General features: G+C 30.8%; 1 protein-coding gene across 2 annotated transcripts; it reads right to left on the reverse strand.

Annotated features, from left to right (window-relative positions):
• Window positions 1–10,024: 10,024 nt before the first annotated feature.
• On the reverse strand, window positions 10,025–18,625 carry LOC143247149 (PI-PLC X domain-containing protein 2-like). 2 transcript variants are annotated; one of them, XM_076494778.1, is made up of 3 exons: window positions 18,478–18,625; window positions 16,339–16,446; window positions 10,025–11,495 (listed from the first exon to the last, which is right to left on the reverse strand). In XM_076494778.1, exons 2-3 carry the CDS (start codon window positions 16,439–16,441, stop codon window positions 10,276–10,278), a joined length of 1,323 nt encoding a protein of 440 aa, XP_076350893.1. In that variant the 5' UTR covers window positions 16,442–16,446; window positions 18,478–18,625; the 3' UTR covers window positions 10,025–10,275. The 2 variants fall into 2 exon arrangements, with proteins under 2 accessions (XP_076350893.1, XP_076350894.1); XM_076494779.1 differs by having other exon boundaries at window positions 16,339–16,452; window positions 18,478–18,572.
• Window positions 18,626–22,882: the final 4,257 nt, after the last annotated feature.

Here is a 22,882-nt window from a genome sequence, read left to right on the forward strand (position 1 = left end):
ATATATCACTGATTTAATAAATTATTAATAACGTAACGATTTTGTTTAGATATCACTAGCTCAGTTAACTTTGGTAACGTAGTGATTTTATTCATGTATCACTAACTGTATAAACTCTTAATATCGAATCGATTTTATTAAGATATCACAAGCTCAATAAACTATTAATGACGTAGTGATTTTATTTAGATATTACTTACTTAATAAACTATTAATAACGTGGGAGTAAAAGTTCGATATTGCTAACTCAATAAATTATTAATAACGTAGCGATTTTATTTAGATATGACTTACTCCGTATACTATTAATAACGTAGTGATATTATTAAGATATCACTAATTCAATAAACAGTTAATACAATAGTGATCTTATTTAGATATTACTATCTCAATAAACTATTAATAATGTAGTGCTTATCTTTAGATATCGATTACTCAATAAACTATTAATAACCTAGCAATTTCATTTATATATATTAGCTCAGTAAGCTCCTAATAACGAAATTATTTTACTTAGATATCACTAACTCATTAATCTATTAATAAGGTAGTAGTTTCATTTAGATATCACTAACTTAATAGAGTTTCAATAACGTAGTGGTTTTATTTAAATATTAATAACTCAATAAACTACTAATAACGCAGAGATTTTATTTAAATATCGCTAAATCAAAAACTATAAAAAACTTAGCGATTTTATTTAGATATCATTAGCTTAATAAAGTTTCGATAACGTAGTGGTTTAATTTAAATATCAATAACTCAATAAACTACTAATAACGCAGAGATTTTATTAAGATATCGCTGAATCAAAAACTATAAATAACTATCGCTAATTCAGTTAATAACGAAAGGATTTAATTTCGATATTACTAACTCGTTAAACTATTAGTAACGAAAATATTTTATTTAGATATCGCTAACTAAGTAAACTATTAACAACGTAGAGATATTTAAATATCGATAACTCAATAACCTATAATATAGCAGATATTTTATTTAGATATCACTATGTCAATAAACTATTCATAACTTAGCGATTTTTCAGATATCACAAAATCAAAAACCTGTTAATAACATAATGATTTTATTTAGATATCGCTAACTCAATAAACTATTAATAGCATAGTGATTTTAGTTAGATATCACTAAATCTATAAACTATAAATAACCTAGAGGTTTTATGTGGGTATGAATAAGTAAATAAACTGTTAATAACGTAATGAAATTATTCAGATATCTCAAACTCAATAAAGTATTAATAATATAGTGATTCTATTTAGATATCGCTAAATCAATAAACTGTAAATAACGTAGTTCTTTTATGTAGATATCTATAGCTCAATAAACTATTAATAACATTGTGATTTTATTTAGATATCAATAAGGCAATAAACTATTAATAACTTAGTAGTTTCGTTTACATATCACTAACTCAATAAAGTATTGATAACGTAGTGTTTTTTTTTTAAATATCGCTAACTCAATAAACGTAGAGATTTTATTTAGATATCGCTAAATCAAAAACTATAAATAACATAGTGATGTTATATAGATATCACTAACTGAAAAAACTATGAATAACGTAGTGTCTTTATTTAGATATCGCTAACTCAATAACCTATTAATATTGCAGAAATTTTATTTAGATAACACTAGGTCAATAAACTATTCATAACTTACTGTAGTGTTTTTATTTAGATATTACTAACTGAGAAAACTCTTAATAACGTATTGTCTTTATTTAGATAACGCTAACTCAGTAAATAGTTAATAACGTAATGATTTTATTTATATATCACAAACTCAGTAAACTGTTAATAACGAAACGATTTTGTTTGGATATCATTAACTTAATGAACTAATTATAATGTTGTGATTTTTTTATATATCACTAACTCAATAAACTATTAATATTCTAGCAATTTCATTTAGATATCACGAACTCAGAAAACTGTTAAAAACGAAATGATTTTATTTAGATATCACTGCCTCAATAAACTGTTGATAACATAGTGCTTTTACTTGGATATTGCTAACTCAGTAAACTATTAATAACCTAAGAATGTCATTTAGATATTGCTAACTCAGCACACTGCTAATAACAAATGATTTTATTTTGATATCACTAACTCATTAATTAAGCTAAAAAATATCGTAGCGATTTTATTTAGATGTCACTAGGTCAATAAACTATTAATAATTTAGCGATTTTTTAAATATCACGGATTCAAAAATTTATCAATAACGTTTTGATTTTATTTAGATATTGCTCACAGTATAAACTATTAATGACGTAGTGATTTAATTTAGGTATAGCTAACTGAATAAACTCTATATCGTAGCGATGTTATTTAGATGCCACTTGTTCAATAAACTATTAATATTGCAGTCATTTTACTTAGATATCACTAACTGAATAAACTATTAATTACGTAGCGATGTTTTTAGATATCGTTAACTCGATACTCTTTTCATAACATCGTGATTATATTTAGATATTACTAACTCAATAAACTGTTAATAACAAAATGATTTTATTTAGATATCACTACTTCAATAAACTGTTAATAAAGTATTGGATTTTTTTAGACATCGCTAACTCAAGAGATTAATAACGTAGATTTTAATTAGAGATGGCTAACTCGACAAACAATTAATAAAGTAGAGAGTTTATTTTGACATAGCAAACTCAATAAAGTACTAATAACGTAGTGATTTTATTTAGATATCGCAAAATCAATAAACTGTAAATAACGTAGTGATTTTATTCAGATATTTCTAACTCAATAAACTAGTGATAACGTAGTGACTTTATATATATATATATCACCAAGTCAATAAACTAATAATAACGTAGTTATTTTATTTAGATATCACTAATTCAATAAACTATTAATAACATAGTAGTTTTATTTAGATATCATTAACTCAATAAACTTCAATAACGTACCGATTTTATTTATATATCGCTAACTCAATAAACAATTTATAACTGATGATTTTATATAGATATCACTATTTGAATAAACTATTAATAACGTAAGATTTTATTTAGATATAACTAACTCAATTAAATTTAATAACGTAGTGATTTTATTCAGATATCACGAACTCCATAAACTCTTAATATAGTAGCAATTTTATTTTTATATCACTAGAACAATAAACTATTAATAACTAAGCGGTTTTTAGATATCACGAAATCAATAATTTGTTATTAACGTATTAATTTTATTTAGATATCACTAGCTCAGTAAACTATTAATGACGTAGTTATTTTATTTAGGTATTAGAAACTAAATAAACTATTAATAACGTAGAGATTTAATTCCGATATCGCTAATTTAATAAACTATTAATAACATAGTGATTTTATTTAGATGTCACTAAATCTATAAATTATAAATAACCTAGCGATTTTATTTGTATATGACTAACTCAATAAAGTGTTAATAACGTGATGATTTTATTCAGATATCTCAAACTCAACAAATTTTTAATAACATAGGGATCTTATTTAGATATTGATAAATCAATAAACTGTAAACAACGTAGTTATTTTACGTAGATATCTATGACAGAATAAACTATTATAGTGATTTTATTGATGTATCACTAACTCAATAAACTACACTACACATTCATTTTTTTTTTTAAGTTTTGTGTCTTGAAAAGTTTTTGCTGATTGTGACAAGTACCTGGTGGATATGCACAAATATAGTTTTGGTTTTGCTTCATTACTTAGGAACTCTAAGAGATAGACAGTTAACTGTTTACCGGCAATAACGTATTTAATTGCGTTTATATTTCTAATACGCTATTAAGTTCAACATAATTAAAAGTGTTTTGCTCCTGATTTTCGTTTGTATTCAATGTCTGGTGCTCACGTTGCAGTGTCCAACAGTAGTCAGCAAGCATTGACGGATTACAGTTGTCTTGATATCGTTTTTTCCATTGTAGCAATGCCCTGGTGAAACTGAAGATTTCGATGAAACGATATGTGATGGGCAAATTCAGATGTGATTTTCGTGATCAGCAGTCAAAAATCTATAAGGAACACCCAACAGTGTTCAAGAAACAAAAACTTTGTTGTGCAGTACTATTAATAACGTAGTAGTTCCATTTAGATATTACTAACTCAATCAAGTATGGATAACATAATTGTTTTATTTAATTATCGTTAACTGAGTAAACTACTAATAACGTAGAGATATTATTTAGATATTACTAACAGAGAAAACTATGAATAACGTAGTGTCTTTATTTAGATACCGCTAACTCAGTAAACTGTTAATAAAGAAATGATTTATTTTGGTATCATTAACTCTAAACTATTTATAACGTAATGATTTTATTTAGACATCACAAACTCAATGAACTGTTAATGACGAAGCGATTTTGTTTGGATATTATTAACTCAATAAACGAATTATAGTGTTGTGATTTTTTAGATATCACTAGCTCAAGAAACTATTAATAACGAAGCGATTTTATTTAGTCATTCCAAACTCAGTAATCTGTTGATAACGTACGATTTAATTTAGATATCAGTAACTTAACAATCTATCAACAACTTGGTAATTTTATTTAGATACCTCTAATTCTATAAACTGTTAATAATATAACGACCTTTTAGGTATCACTATCTTAGCAATCTATTGGTTATGTTTTAGTTTTATTTAAATATCACTGACACAATAAACTATTAATAACGTAGTGATATTATTTAGATATCACTAATTCATTAAACTATTGATGACGAAGCGATTTTATTTCGATATCCTTATATCAATAAAGTGTTAATAACGTAATGATTTTATTTAAACATCACTAATTCAATAAACTGTTAATAACTTGGCGATTTGTTTAGATATCACTGTCTTAATAATCTATCAATTATGTATTGGTTTTATTTAGATATCTCAAACTCAGTAAACTATTAATAACAAAGTGATTTTGTTTGGATATGACTAACTCAATAAAGTATTAATAACGTAACGATTTTATTTAGATATAACTAGTTTAATAAACTGTTAATATTATAATAATTTTATTTAGATATCACTAACTTAATAAACTATTGATAATGTACCGATTTTGTTTTGGTATCACAACCTGTTGATCAGGTAATTATTTTATTCCATCTCAATAGACTATTTTTAAAGAAGTGATTTTATTTATATATCACTCAGTGAATAAACTATTAATAATTTAATGACTTTATTTAGACATCACTAATACAAGAGACTATTAATAACGAAGAGGTTTTATTTACGTATCAGTGAGTCAATAAACTATTAATAACGTAATTATATTATTTAGATATCACAAACTCCATGGACTTGTGGCGATTAATAAGGCGATTTTATTTAAATATCACCAACTCAATAAACTGTTAATAAATAAGTGATTTTATTTAGATATCACTATCTTAATAAACTGTTAATAACTTAGTGATTTTATTTAGACATTGCTAACCCATTAAACTATTAATAATGTAGCAATTTTACTTAGATATCGCTACTTTAAAAAATTGTTAATATAAACATAATTTTTTTGTTTAGGTACATCTCGCCCAATAAACTGTTAATAACGAGGCGATTTTGTTTGGCTATCATTAACTCAATAAAGGTATTAATAACGAAACGATATTATTTAGATGTCCCTAACTCACTAAACTATTAATAACTTAGTGATTTTATTTTCATATCACTAACTCAATAAACAATTAGTAACGTATCGATTTAATCTAGACTAAATTACTGATACCTAATTAGGTATCTAGACTGATATCTAATTAAAATCACAAACTCAGTAATCTGCTAATAACATAGTGATTTAATTTAGATATCATTAACTCAATAATCTATCAATAACTTAGTGATTTTGTTTAGATATCACTAACTCAATAAACTATTAATAACTCACTAACTTGTTTAAATATAATTAACTGATAAACTACTAATAACGTAGCTGTTTTACTTAGATATCACTTAATTATTAAACTCTTAATAAGTAATTGATTTTATTTAGCTATCACTAACTCAATAAACTAATAATAATGTTGTAATTTTCTTTAGATATCACTAACTCAAGAAATTATTAATAAGGGAGTGAATTTATTTAGTTATCACAAACACAGTAAATTGTTAATAATGTAATTCTTTTATTCTAACTGAATAAAATATTAATAACTAAACGGTTTTATTTAGATATCTTTAACTCAGTAAGCTATTAATGACGAAGCAATTTTATTTAGATATCACTAACTCAATAAACCATTAATATCGTAGTGATGTTATTTAGATATCACTAACTCAATAAACTGTTAATAACGTAGTAGTTTCATTTAGGTATCGGTAACTCAATAAATTTATAATAACGTAATGATTTTATTTAATATCACAAACTATCTCTAAACTGTTAATAACGTAATGGTTTTATTTAGATATCACTAACTCAATAAACTATTAATAACGAAGCGATTTTATTTCGAGATCATTAACTCAATAAACTGTTAATATTGTTAGCCCTATTTATGTATTAAATCACAAATCCCGTATTTATTCCCTAAAATATTCATGTGAATCATACAATTATTTTCGCATTTCATTTGTACCAGGTTTTTATGCTTTATTTAATTGTTCATGGTTTCCTTCGTTGTACCTTCGTCTCTATTCTTTGTTTCTTAAAACTCACTTCTGGTTACTCTGCCTTGATACTACACTCAGGTGTAATACTTCTGTTAGACTTTACTGAATGTTTTGTTTGATTGTTTGTTTATGGCTAAGCACAAAGTTATACAATGGGCTACTTGAATTGTGCTCATTTTTAATATCATAATCTCAGGAACTTGAAGCTGAGCTACTGAGGGGATAGGTAAAGTAATGCACGGACGCGATTAAACTTTTAACTACAAACTTGAAACTCTGAACAACAACAATCCAAGCGAAGGATTTAGTTGATGGAACTCCTAGAAAGTTTAGAATGTTTCCAAAAGAGTTAATTGATCAGACATCCTGTATAGGGTTCATATTGAATAAGTGGGGTGACTACTAATGTCTTGACCCTCAAGCCATAGCTTTGTGATTTAGGTTGAATAACCTAATGTCCCATCTTCCATGACAAATATCATATTGTCTTGTAAACTGATGCCTGATGCAAATATGAGTTGTTAGAGAACTATAAAGCAGTAGTATATATGCAAAAACGGCTCGTTTGGGCTGAGAAAACACTTTACATAGAAGAGCGAACAACGTTTCGACCTTCTTCGGTCATCGTCAGGTTCACAAAGAAAGAGGTAACTGACCGGAAGCTGACCACATGTTTGAAAGGGGGTTGTGTAACTGTGTGTCGAATTGTAGAGGGCGGTATTAGATGTTTGAATATATAATTTTATTTATTATATTAATATAGGTATAAAGGCGTTCCTTTATATTGGTTTATTTTGGGTTTAAGTTGTTGTATAAGTAAGGCTTCTTTAATTTTACGTTTGTTTATGTTTGTTTCTTTATTTAGTATTTGAGTGTTTTCTATGGTTATGTTGTGTTTATTTGACTTGCAGTGTTCGAAAACGTGTGAAGGTGACTTTTTATGTTCTTTGAATCTGGTTTCCATTTTTCTACTTGTTTCTCCAATACAGAAGTCGTGGCAGTTATCACATTGTATTTTATAAATAATGTTGGTGTGGTGTTTGTCAGTGTAGTTTTACATAGTATAGACCCCAGTTTTGTGCCGGGTTTTGAATAAATTTGGTATTAATTGAATGTCATATTTTGTTACTAATTTTGCCAAATGTTGGTTATTTGTTTGCTGATGTCGGGAATATATGGTATACAGCAGTATATGGTTTCGTGGTTTTTTGATTCGTGAGCTGTATTTACTTTAGTTGGTTGATTTTGCTTTCTGTGTAGGTTTGTGCGTAAAATGTTTTCTACGGTTTGTGGAGGAAACTTATTGATGTTGGTGAAGTATTGTTTTATTTTGTCTAATTCATCGTTAATTTTATCTGGTGAGCATAGTTTTATGGCTGTGTTGATTTGGTTTCTTAGTATGTTGAGTTTTTGTTTTGTTTCATGTGCTGAGTCCCAAGGAATGTATAGTCCAGTATGGGTGATTTTTCGGTGGATTTCTGTTTGAAATTGTGTATCAGTTCTTGTAATTTTGAGGTTAAGAAATGATATTTGATTGTTTTCTTCCTGTTCACATGTGAAGTTGATGTTGGGATGTATAGAGTTAATGTGATTGAAAAAATTAAGTATGTGTTCTGTAGATTTGAATCCCGCAACCGTGTCATCTACATATCTATACCAGTATAGTGGTGGATGTAATGCTGTGTTAATTGCTTGTGTTTCAACTTGTGTCATAAAAATATTGGCTAGAACTGGTGATACTGGGTTGCCCATGCTTAGGCCGTTTGTTTGTATATAGTTTTGGTTGTTGAACATGAAGTTTGTCTTTATCGTGGTGAATTCTATGAGGGTTGCTAACTGGTTACTGGGAATTTCTATAGTTGGGTTAGGGTCTCGGATATAGAGTTCTAAGGCTATCTTGCAGGCTTCAGTGGTTGGAATTTCTGTAAAGAGGGATATAACATCGAAACTGGCCATTAAGGCTTTATGATTAAGTTGATTTAGATTAGACTTGAAATTAAAAAAGTCTTTGATAAATGAGCTGGCTGATGTTACATATTTGGAGAATGCCCATGCTATGTATTTACCAAGGTTGTAATTAAACGATTCATATGTGGACATTATTGGTCGTAATGGACAATCTGGTTTATGAGGTTTGGGGATGCCGTATATTTGCGGTGTGCGTGAGTCGGTTTTACGTAGGTAGGAATAAAGTGTTTGTGAAATTGTGTTGGCTTTTTTCATTTGTAGTAGTAATTTGTTCAGTTGCGTCTCGTGTGTCTTTGTTGGATTTGTGTGTATTGGTTTAAATTTGTTCGTGTCTGATAGGATATCAGACCTATATTATAGGTCTATAATATATTATAGACTAATAGACTATATAATATAATATATTATATCCTATATATAGGATATTATACCTATATTAATATAATAAATAAAATTATATATTCAAACATCTAATACCGCCCTCTACAATTCGACACACAGTTACACAACCCCCCTTTCAAACATGTGGTCAGCTTCCGGTCAGTTACCTCTTTCTTTGTGAACCTGACGATGACCGAAGAAGGTCGAAACGTTGTTCGCTCTTCTATGTAAAGTGTTTTCTCAGCCCAAACGAGCCGTTTTTGCATATATATTTCTCAACAAGTGGGTTTCTCGTCATCACTGATTATAAAGCAGTAGTCTAGATGTGCACGTTGCAATACACATAATAATAAAAAAAACCGCTGTTTTCTGATGGCTTCCATACGTTTAAGCCAATTTTTACATTTACCATGTACACAACATCCTGCAGTTATAGACTAACCAGTACTGTTGTTCCACTACAACATCCTGCATCTATAGACCAACCACTACAGTTGTTCCACCTACAACATTCTGCAGCTATAGACTAACCATTATGGTTGTTCCACGAAAAAACATCCTACAGCTATAGGCCAACCACTATACTTGTTCCATGATATTTCTTTTATGCACGTTAGGTATTTTGCACACACTGTGTTCCTATTAAATAAATACAAAGCATATAAGTAGCTATATACCATGCGCTGGATGACTATTATATTCGTACATTATATGTCTACAGATAACCTGAGTCATTAGACATCCGAGTCACAGTGCTTAGCTAGATCTTTAATCTTTACAGAGAATATGAGTCACTAGATACCCAAGTCAAATATTAAAACTGAAAAATAACCTACATAATGGTAATTTTCGATTATTTTATAAATATTCACTAAACTATAACAAGCATGACTTAAAATTCACGATTAAACTAGAAAGACTGGTAAATCACAGTAAAGTACATGATGTCTCAGTTTTATGGTCTTATCTTGTCCAGCCAAAATTTTAAAGTATAACAGAGAATGAGAAGTGTAGCCTTGTTACCTTTCTTCACAGTTTTATTTTTCCTTTAATATATCTGATACACATTAACTTTTATAATTTAAATTATCGTAATTTAAAGTCAAGGAAACATAAGGAAATCTTCCAGATATACAACATAAGGAAATCTTCCAAAGGAGTTACAATAAACAAAGTTTTGGTTTAAGGAGATCAGTTCAAGTGATAAAAACAAACTATTTGATTCTGATCTCTTTTCTTTGAATGGTAATGCTACAGTACTATATCAGATTTAATTAGGGTTGGTTTCCAGACAAAATATGTTAATGTTTCTCTGAATACTAACATCAATAATATAATTTCCCAGAAAATAATCAGTTGCTATAATATTAGACTGTAGCAACCAGAGATCTCTAAACCAGTGTGTTATTTGCCTGTTCACGTCATGAGCTAAACCGCGTAAACCTTTGCGTGGTTCTGTGAAAAAAGTCGCTATTGTAGGAGTCAGTTCGGCCATGGCGGATGAAAGAGTCGAGTAGTTAGATTGACGGAGGGCACCATCAAAGAAGATCTTCAAATCCCTCACAATTTGCTTGTTCCCCCAGATGTGGGTGACAGGTGGCCACAGAAGATTACTAGAAATATAATGATGACTGTTGTAGCTAACTAGCACACGCTTCCCAATGTTCCACAGAGTTCCTAGTGTCACATTGGGACCAACATGTCGAGGAGCCATGTAGGGACCCAGGTGTTCGGAAACAAGTCTAATAAGCCAGCGATGGATTTCTGGTCGATATAAGAAGCCAGTGGGAAAGTTGTGGAAATCAAGAAGGACAACTTCTTCCGTAACTTGTAGAAAATTTGCCACGTCCTGTAAAACAGTCACCAGGGTGTTGTTCACTGAGAAGAGACGGTGGTTAATCCAAAACTTTTCCTTGGTATGTGGGTAAAACCCGACTCTGAGGTCCAGGAACCTGATACCATAGGCCAGCTGATTAAAGATTCTCTCTTCTTGATTGTAAAGGTACCGTAAAAAGACTGTTTCGCTGTCTAAACCTTTATACTGTTGATAGCTACCAGAATTGTGTGTACCTGGAATCATGAGCTGGACAAGTGGGATGTTCCTGATCTTTCGGCCATTGTCCTTCATCCACGTAGGTCGAGCATGTAAACAAGAACATCCCAATATTTCACCTTGCCTGGCATAGGCCACCCAAAACCCCAAACAATCTGATGTAAGATTATTTGCGGTAAAATGCACGCGAGGAAACTGGACATTAGTTTTATAATAGCCTCCTACGTAAAGTAACGGATTTATTGTCAACACAGGACTTTCCAAGCTGTTTTCAGGATCATGGTTATATAGCGCCACAATATCACCAGTATTCCTACTGCCTCCAACCCAGTTTAATTCTAGCTGCCTTTCTATCAGTTTACTGGATGGCAGCACCGACGCAAGAGAAGAAACAGTCAAGAAAACGTGCACATCCTTCTCTCTTGAAGGAAGGCATTCTGAAAATAGAAAAAAAACATGATCAATCAGCTAACCATATCGGTCATATTTAGTTCTGGATGTCTTAAACGTGAAAACTGACCACACTTTACTTCCATTAAGTAGGAAACTTAGTGTACAAACAATTTAACTAAACAAATATTAACACCATTAGAAACTTTAAACAGACTTTCAAAAACCATTAGTATAAGCAAAAGAAAATCTAATATTTATTGTAACCAGTATCAAAACATGCTTCAAGAATGTGTAACATAACTATAAGAAACTTCAACTTTCATTTTAAACCTTATTCTTACCTCAAGTACATGTTCCTAATAAGTACAAAACCTCATTTCTAGATTGATATTTCCGGAAATCTAATGATAACCTCTTACTGTTGTGTTCACTACGTGTATCTAACTCCATATTATAAACCTCACTGCCACTGCTAGAATAGAAGAGTTAGCAACGAGATTGTCTAGTAATAAACACTAAATATCATTGACAACAACGAGATTGTCTAGTAATAAACACTAAATATCAATGACAATAACGAGATTGTCTAGTAATAAACACTAAATATCAGTGACAACAACGAAATTTTCTCGTAATAAACACTACATAACAGTGACAACGGGATTGTATAGAAATAAATCCTATAACACAGTAATAACAACGGGATTGCCACGCAATAAACTCCTCAATTCAGTGACAGCAAAGGGATTGACTCGTAAGAAATAGAACATTTCAGTGACAACAATGGGGCTGTCTAATAACAAAACATTCATATCAGTGACAACAACGGAAATATCAAGTAAAAAAATCATAAATTCAGTGACAACAACGGGATTGTCTAGTAACAGACCATTCATATCAGTGACAACAACTAGATTGTCTAGTAATAAATTCCTAAAATCAATGACAATAACGGGATTATCTCGTAATAAACCCTACATGTCAGTGACAACAGCGGGATTTTCTCCTAATAAGCTCCTCAATTCAGTGACAATAACAGGATTGTCTAGTAATAAACCCTACGAATGAATGATAACAACGGGATTATCTAGTAATAAACCCTATATATTAGTGACAACAAGGAGATTCTCTGGTAATAAACCCCTCAATTTAGTAACAACATCGAGATTGTCTCGTAAAAAACCCTACATATTAGCGACAACTTCGGGATTATCTAGTAATGAACCCTAGAACTCAGTGATAACAATGGAATTGTCTCTTAATAAACTTCTTAACTCAGTCATAAGAACGGGATTGTCTAGAAATAAACCATTCAATTCAATGCGATAGTCTAGCAATAAAATATTCAATTCAGTGACAACTACAAGATTGTCTAGTAATAAATCCTACATCTCAGACATAACAACGTGCTTGTATAACAATTAACTTCTTAACTCAGTAACAACAACGAGATAGTGTCGTAATAAACCCCACATATCAGTGACAACTACGGGATTGCATAGTAATAAACTCTTCAACTTAGTCATAACAACGGGATTGTCTAGCAATAAATTATACTTTTCACTGACAACATCCTACATAAATCCTACATCTCAGACATAACAACGTGCTTGTATAACAATGAACTTCTTAACTCAGTAACAACAACGAGATAGTGTCGTAATAAACCCCACATATCAGTGACAACTACGGGATTGCATAGTAATAAACTCTTCAACTTAGTCATAACAACGGGATTGTCTAGCAATAAATTATACTTTTCACTGACAACATCCTACATAAATCCTACATCTCAGACATAACAACGTGCTTGTATAACAATGAACTTCTTAATTCAGTAACAACAACGAGATAGTGTCGTAATAAACCCCACATATCAGTGACAACTACGGGATTGTATAGTAATAAACTCTTCAACTTAGTCAAAACAACGGGATTGTCTAGCAATAAATTATACTTTTCACTGACAACAACAGGATTGTCTAGTAATAAACTCTACATATCAGTGACAACAACTAGATTCTCAGGTAAGTAACGCCTCAATTTAGAGACCACATCGAAATAATCTCGTAACAAACTCTAAAACGGGATTGTCTAGAAATAATCCCTTCATATCAGTGACAACAACTGGATTGTCTAGTAGTAAACTCATCAATTCTGTGACAAAACGGGATTGTGTAACAATAAACTCATCAATTAAGTGGCAACAACGGGATTTTCTCGTGTTAAACCATACATATCAGTGACAACAACGGGATTGTCTAGTAATAATCCATTCATATCAGTGAAAACTACGAGATTGTCTGATATTGAACCCTACATATCAGTGACAACAACAGGATTGTCTAGTAATAATCCCTTTATAACAGTTACAACAACAGGATTGTATAGTAATAAACTCTTTACTTCAGTGACAACAACGGGATTTTCTCGTGTTAAACCATACATATCAGTGACAACAACGGGGATTGTCTTGTAATAACCATACAAGTCAGTGTTTGTTTGTTTTTGGAATTTCGCACAAAGCTACTCGAGGGCTATCTGTGCTAGCCGTCCCTAATTTAGCAGTGTAAGACTAGAGGGAAGGCAGCTAGTCATCACCACCCACCGCCAACTCTTGGGCTACTCTTTTACCAACGAAAAGTGGGATTGATCGTCACATTATAACGCCCCCACGGCTGGGAGGGCGAGCATGTTTGGCGCGATTCGGGCGCGAACCCGCGACCCTCAGATTACGAAGCGCACGCTTTAACGCGCTAGGCCATGCCAGGCCTACAAGTCAGTGATAAGAACGGAATTGTCCAGTAATAAACGGTATATATCAGCGACAACAACAAAAATATCTAGTGATAAACCCTACGACTCAATGATAACAACGGGATTGTTTAGCAGTAAACACCTCGATTCAGTGACAACAACGAGGATATCTCGTAATAAACCCTAAACGTCATTAACAACAACTGGATTGTTTCATAATAAACGATATATATCAGTGATAACAACAAAATTGTTTGGTAATAAACTTCTCAGTTTACTTACTACAACGAGATTGTCTAGTAACAAACCCTATATATCAGTGACAAAAACGGGATTGTCTAGTAATAAACTCAGCAATTCAGTGACAAAGAGATTCTTGTAATAAGCTCTACATATCAATGACAACAGCAGGATTGTCTAGTAATAAATCCTATGTATCAGTAACAACAATGTGATTGTCTAATAATAAATCCTACAATACAGTGAGAATAAGGGGTTTGTCTTGTAATAAATTCCTCAGTTCAGTGAAAACAACGAGATTGTGTCATAATAAACCCTACATATTAGTGACAGGTACAAGATTGTGTAGTAATAATCCTTACATATCAGTGACAACAACGGATTGTCTAGTGATAAACTCCTCAATTAATTGAAAACAACAGATTGTCTCGTAATAAACCATACATATTTGTGACAGGAACGCGATTGTCTCTTAATACATGCTGCATATCAGTGAAAACAACGAGATTCTCTATTAATAAACTTCGTAATTTAGTGACAACAACAGGATTGTCCAGTAATAAACCATATAACTCAGTGACAGCAACGAGATTGTTTAGTAATAAACTCCTCAGTTCAGTGACAACAACGGGATTGCCTTGTAATAATCTCCTAAATTCAGTGACAACAACAGGATTGTCCAGTAATAAACCCTTCTTATCAGTGATAAAAAGGGGATTGCCTCGTAATAAACTACTCAATTCAGTAACAACAACGGGATTGTCTGGTAATAATCCCTACAACTGAATGATAACAACGGGATTGCCTTGTAATAAACTCAAATCAGTAACAACAAAGGGATTGCTAGTAATAACCCTTCATATCAGTGACCAAACGGGATTATCTAGTAATAAATTCCTCAGTTCAATCACAATATCAAGATTGTCTCGTAATAAAAACGTACATATCAGTGACAACAACGGGATTGTAATAAACTCCTCAGTTCAGTGAGAACGAGAGTGTCTCGTAATGAACTGTACAAATTAGAGATATCAAAGGGGTTGTCAAGTAAAAATCCTCTTAACCTCTCAACTCAGTGACAGTAGTCAACAACCGCTGGCGACATGAAATACAGTAGATATGAATCAAACAACATCTGTTTTAGGTGTTTAACCTTTGAAATCTTCATAATATATCATTTTGTAGTTAACTTTCACTATCTTTTATCAGTTCTTTGTTTGTTAACCGTTCATCCACCGAAATGGTTTCTTTTCGATTACGTTTGTTTCTTAGAAGTATTCGTTCTTTTCACCCAATCGTCCAGATGTGTCCATCAATCTGTTTTGATTTGGAATTTGTGTACCATTCACAACGTGCTCAGTAATGTCACATGACTAACTTTTCACTCATCTCTTGAGAGCAAGGTCACAGAGTTATGGAAGATTTTTTTCACTTATTTTGTTGTTTTTGTAATGTTGATTATGGTGAATACAGTTTGATGGTGACAAAAATTCATATGAAATGGTGACGTTTAACAACGATGTCGAGAAGGGTATTCGTTTTCTTGAAGTTGGGAAACAGTTTGTTTTTTTAACAGCACATACGTCACATGCAAAAGATTATAACACGACAGACAGCTACAGTTTCTATTCTATTTTTAATCCTACCAGAGAAATAAACGAAATGTTCTATCGAAGAAAATCAAATAGGAATTTTGACATACAGAAAAAAAAAAGGAACAGTTGAAGGTTTATTCATATATTTGTGAGTTACTCAGAGTTTAAATATCAAAACGAGTTTGTGATGTCAAAACTAACTAACACAACAAACTAGTTCTACACAAAGAATCAATAGTTAAGAATACCTCAGTCACCATTAGGACAGGTAGTTAAGATGGTTTTGAGAACTTACCTGAGTCAGCATTAAGATAGTGTAGGGGAAGGAAGGAGGATAACCACCAGAGCAGGAAAGATAGAGGGCGTTTCGAGACCGAAAGGAAACTTTGTATCTTCATAGTTGCTTCAACCGTTTATTAAACAGAAAAATACAAATTCAATTTAGCCATTGTTATGTAATATTCATATAATTATAGTAATATTCACTCTTTTACAATTAGTACTCTTGTTAAGTTTCCAAACATCACAATGATTCAGTGATGTCGAGAAAACCCACTTGTAGAGAAATTTATATGCAAAAAAGGCTCGTTTGGGTTGAGAAAATATTTTACATAGAAGAGCGAACAACGTTTCGACCTTCTTCGGTCATCGTCAGGTTCACAAAGAAAGAGGTAACTGACCGGAAGCTGACCACATGTTTGGAAGGGGTTGTGTAACTGAGTGTCGGAATGTAGATGGCGGTGTTATATGTTGAATATATAATTTTATTTATTTTATTATATTAATATAGGTATAAAGGCGTTCCTTTATATTGGTTTATTTTGGGTTTAAGTTGTTGTATAAGTAAGGCTTCTTTAATTTTGCGTTTGTTTATGTTTGTTTCTTCATTTAGTATTTGAGTGTTTTCTATGGTTACGTTGAATTTATTTGACTTGCAGTGTTCGAAAACGTGTGAAGCTGACTTTTATGTTCTTTGAATCTGGTTTCCAATTTTCTACTTGTTTCTCCAATATAGAAGTCGTGGCAGTTATCACATTGTATTTTATAAATAATGTTAGTGTGGTGTTTGTCAGTGTAGTTTTTACATAATTTTTACACTTCAATTACATTTACCGGCGAGTTGGGTAAGAATTATCCTGTGAAGAAGACAATAAACCATTTTCAACTAGTAATTCTATTCCTGTGGCACCTCGATATCAACTGCCCCATCTGATCACACTAAACTAAATGATCTGATTCATGTCTTGTCTCTCTCAGAGCAACATGGGAAAGGTTTGGCTCTTGTTTACAGGAATGGAATTTATTAGTTCCAGGAACAAGAGTTTGAACTCACCATTAAAATTTTGCTTCTCACTACATCATGCAAGATACTTTGTGTCTGTATAAATAAATATGTAGATGTACTAGTAGAAGAATTAGGTACTGAACACCATCCGCAAAAATGGTGAGTTTTCATCGACTTGTACAAAGTTAGACTGAAAGTGGTACTTTAGTACTATAGCAAAAATAAGCCATTGATTTCTGTTGTTCATGCTATGAACTTCAAAGAAACTTGTCGTGGATCATTCATTCTTACATACCATTTTCAATAAATGGAAAAGTTAAGGAGAATGTTATTTTCACGATATATAAGAATATTTTGAATAAATATATCATAACTAGAAACCAGAGATGACCAACAATTTCCAATATCGCTTAGAATCAGCATCGTCAGGTTACTCAAAAATAGTTGTATTTTTTGTCATAAAATGTTTATTATTATCCACTGTAATTCCTTGTGTAGCTTTGTCTAAATTACAAACCCTAGTGCTTTGTCAGGCCCGCCATGGCCAGGTGGTTAGGGTGCTCGACTTCTAATCTGAAGGATGTGGGTTCCAATACTTTTCACATCAAACATGTTCACCCTTTTAGCTGTGGGGACGCTAGTCTTACATTGCTAAATTAGGGACGACTAGTGCAGATAACCTTCGTGTAGCTCTGCATGAAATTCAAAACACTAGTTCTTTCTCATTTAAAAAAAAATTAAACAAAACAAGCTATCAATTGGATTACGATACGGTGTGTAGACATTTTAAAACCAAAAACATTCAACGTAAACTCGCCCTAATACCATGACGATGTCTTATTAAAACAGTTTGCAACGTTAAAACTAACCCTAATGTCATCAAATATGTCTTATTAAAATAGTAAAAAACTAATCCTAATACCATCAAGGATGTCTCATTAAAACAGTTAGCAATGTTACAACTAACCCTACTGCCATCAAGGATGTCTTATTAAAATAGTTTGTAATGTTAAAACTAACCCTACTACTATCCAAAATATTCCATAATTGATAATTTTTATGAATACATTTTTTCAACTAAGAATATTATTTAAGTAGTTTTATTTATCCCTTTGATAAGAACGAAATAAAAAGTAAATATGTACTCACCTAGTCAGATTAATCAGTGCAGAATTTGAAAGATATGTTTCCAAAGGTACTGTAACATACAAACGAACTTCCAAAAACAAGATTTGCCCTTGGACTGGAAGAAGTAGGTCAAAAAGGACAGGAATTCGTGGTGAAAGCAAGGAAATTAACACGGAAGTAAGTATTTGATAAGAACATCATTGGTTGGTTGCTTGCTATCAAATACCAACATTTTAATTGAAAGGAACTATACACCAAGTTCGTTATTCAAGTCATTAATACGACTACCTGCTATGAAATACGATAAAAATAAATTTTATTTTATTTTATTATTAAAGAAAAGAAGTCGTACAACGTACACTATAAAAAAGGTTCATGTTATTATACAATCTAAACTATTTTAATAGTCACGAATATATATGTACACATACATAAAATAGCGATACTAAGGAAAACATGTGGAATAAAACAAACAAATATACACTAACATCACTGTATACCTTAATGTGTCTTTCAAAATACATCAAACAAGTCACACCAACATAATTGTATACCTTAATATGAATTGTAAAATACAACAAACACATAACCCAGACATCGCTCAATACTTTAATGTGGCTTGTAAAATACATCAAAGAAATCACACCAACATCACTGCATACCTTAGCATCTCTTTTAAAACAAGACCACGAACATTACTGTATATGTTAATGTGATATACACCATACAAAAACAAAGCACACCAACATGTGATTTGTTAAATAGAACAAACAAATCACTCCAACATGTGACATGTTAAAGAAAAGCAAATCACACCAAAAACACTGTATACTTTTACGTGACTTTCTAAATACAACAACTAAGTCATACAAAATATCACTTTATACCATGATATGACTTGTTATATACAACAAACAAATCACAACAACATCATTGTATTCCTTAATGTGGCTTGGAAAATACAAGAAACAAATCACACTACCAACATTGTATAGTTTAATATGGCTTGTTAAATGTAAGAAACAAACCCCACCAACATTCCTGTACTCATTAATGTGGTTTGTAAAATACAATAAAGTAATCACTTTAACATCACTATATATCTTAATGTCACTTGTCGAATAAAACAAACAAATAACACTAACATCGCTGTATATCTTTATGTGGCTTGTAAAATACGAAAAATAAAAAACACCAAACCCTATCTCTAGGTGACTTGTATCTCTTAAAGTGGTTTGTAAAATACATCAAACAAATATCGCAACCATCACTGTATGACTTAAAGTGACTTGTAAAATACAACAAACAACACAAAAATCACTAGAAATCATTATGTGGCTTGTAAAATAGAACAAACAAATAACACAAACATCATTGATATTTTAAACTTACTTGTAAAACACAACAAAGAAATAATTGAAACATCAAATTATATCTTAATATGACTTGTGAAATACAACAAACAAAAACATCAACATCAATGCATACATTAATGTAACTTGTAAAACACCACTAATGAGTACAACAAATATCACTGTATATTTTAGTGTGGCTTGTAAAATACAACAGTCAAATCACACTAACATCACTGTGTACCTAAAGGTAGCTCTCAAAATACCATAAAACAAATCACACCAACTTCACTGCATACTTTAATGTGGCTTGTAAAATACAAGAAACAAATAGCAATAACATCATTGTATATTTAGTTTGTCTTGTAAAATTCAATAAAGAAATAACAAAAATATCACTGTACATTTTAATGTAAATTGTAAAATTCAAAAAACAAGTAACACAAACATCATTGTATATCTTAAGGTGACTTGTAAAATACAACATACAAATAATATAAACATCACTATATAGGTAAATGTGACTTGTAAGTTAGAAGAAACAAATACCACAAACACCACTGTAGCTTTAAACGATCTTGTAAAATACAACAATCAAATAACACAAACATCATTGTATGCCTTAAAATGATTTGTAAAATAAAACACATAACACAAACATCGCTATAAATCATTATAGTGCTTAAAAATCCAACAAACAAATCACACTGATGTCACTGTATATCGTAAAGTAGATGGTAAATTATTACAAACAAATACTCCAAAATCATTGTACACTTTAATTATACTTGTAAAATACAAAAAAAAAACACCAAAACATTCTTCTATGCCTTAAAGTAGCTTGAAAATACAACAAAGTAATCTCTTGAACATCACTGTGTACCATAATGTGGCTTGAAAAATACAACAAACAAATATAAGAAATAACACAAAGATCAATATATATCACTATGTGACTTGTAAAATACAACAAAAATAACACAAATATCACTGTAAGTCTTAATGTGACTTGTAAAATATAACAAACAAATAACAGAAACATGACTGTGTTTATTAATGTGGCTTGTAAAATACAAGAACCAAATAATACAAACATCAAAGTATATTTTAATGTGACTTGAAATTTCAACAAAAAATAATACAAATATCTCTGTATTACTTAACGTAGCTTCTATAATACAACAAACATCACTGTATACCTTAATGTGGCGTGTAAAATACAACTAACGTATAACACAAACATCAATGTATAATTTAATGTGGCTTGTGAAATACAACAAACAACAAAAGACCCCAAAGTCACAATATATCTTAATGTGTCTTGTAAAATACAACAAACAAATAACACAAAAATCATTGTACACTTTCATGTTACTTGTAAAATGAAAAAAACAAATCACAACAACATAATTCTCTGCCTTAAAGTGGCTTAAAAATACAACAAAGTAATCCCTCGAACATCACTGAGTACCTTAAATTAATGTGCAAACAAATAAAACAAACATGACTGTATATTTTTATGTGACTTCTAAAATTCAGAAAATAACACAAACTTTATTATAAGCCTTAAAGTACTTTGTAAAATACAATTAACAAATAACAAAAATATCACTGTATATTTAAATGTGAATTGTAAAATTGAACAAAGAAATAACCCGAACATCATTGCATATCTTTAAATACTTGTAAAATATAACAAAGAAATAACACAAACATCAATATAAGTCATTATGTGGCTTGTAAAATACAACAAAAATAACACAAAGATAACAATAAATTAAATGTGACTTGTAAAATATAACAAACAAATAACAGAAACATCACTGTATATCTGAAGGTGACTTGCAAAATACAGCAAACAAATACACCAGCATCACTCTAAACTTTAATGTGACTTAAAAACAAATCACAGCAACATCCTTGTGTTCCTTAAAGTGGCTTGTAAAATACAACAAAGAATTCACTCGAACATCATTATATACCTTAATGTGGCTTGTAAAATACAACCTACAATTCATACCATCATAACTGTATGCAGCTTTTAAAATACAACAAACAAATCACACCATCATTACTGTATTCTTTATATGGCTTGTAAAACACGACTAACAAATAACACAAATATCACTGTATATTTTAGTGTTGCTTGTAAAATACAACAATCAAATCACACTAACATTACTATATACTTTAATGTAGCGTTTAAAATACAATAAAACAAATCACTCCAACTCCACTGTATACTTCAATGTGTCTTGTAAAACACAACAAACAAATAACACAAACTTCACTAGTGAAATACAACAAACAAATACACCAACATCACTGTATGCCTTAATGTGACTTGTAAAATACAAAAAACAAATAACAGTAACGTCATTTTATACCTTAATGTGACCTATTAAATAAAACAAACCAATAACAAAAATCATTGTGTACTTTAAATTGACTAGTGAAATGAAACAAAGAAATAACAGAAACATCACTGTATACTTTAATGTGGCGTGCAAAATACAACAAACAAATCACTTTAACATCACTGTACACCTTAATGTGACTTGTAAAATACAAAAAACAAAAAACACAAACAACGTTTTATATCTTGATGTGATCTATTAAATAAAACGAACCAACAACAAAAGTCACTGTATAGTTTAAATTGGCTTGTAAAATAAAACAAAGAAGTAACAAAAACATCCCTGTGTACTTTAATGTGGCATGTAAAGTACAACAAACAAATCACATCAACATCATTGTAAGTCTTTATGTGACTTGTATCCAATGAATATGCTAAGAGTGGTTCCATTTCGTCAGCAATGAAGTTTAAAATCCTGAGTGTCGTTTATGAAGGTTCAGGTTTAGTAAAAGTTAAAACTGAAAGTTCAACTCAGAACGTCTAATTTCGAAGGGAAGATGTCGTATATCAATCGAACTATACCTCCCCTTATATGTGGGGAGAAAACTGAATATTCCCCACCATCCCTTAGAGCCATCATGTAAAATGTCATCTTAAATGCCACTGGGAAAAACAAACAAACACAACATTAATACAATGTAGCATTTTTATGCCTTGT

The sequence above is a fragment of the Tachypleus tridentatus genome, chromosome 3 (genome assembly GCF_004210375.1).
Source record: "Tachypleus tridentatus isolate NWPU-2018 chromosome 3, ASM421037v1, whole genome shotgun sequence".
Classification (NCBI taxonomy): Eukaryota; Metazoa; Arthropoda; class Merostomata; order Xiphosura; family Limulidae; genus Tachypleus; species Tachypleus tridentatus.

Bases quoted from the DNA above. Each gene is read 5' to 3' on its own strand.
- LOC143247149 (XM_076494778.1), bottom strand. From the start codon at position 16,441: ATGAAGATACAAAGTTTCCTTTCGGTCTCGAAACGCCCTCTATCTTTC. The intron at 11,496-16,338 runs GTAAGTTCTCAA...TTCTATTTTCAG, and splicing joins CTATCTTAATGCTGACTCAG to AATGCCTTCCTTCAAGAGAG.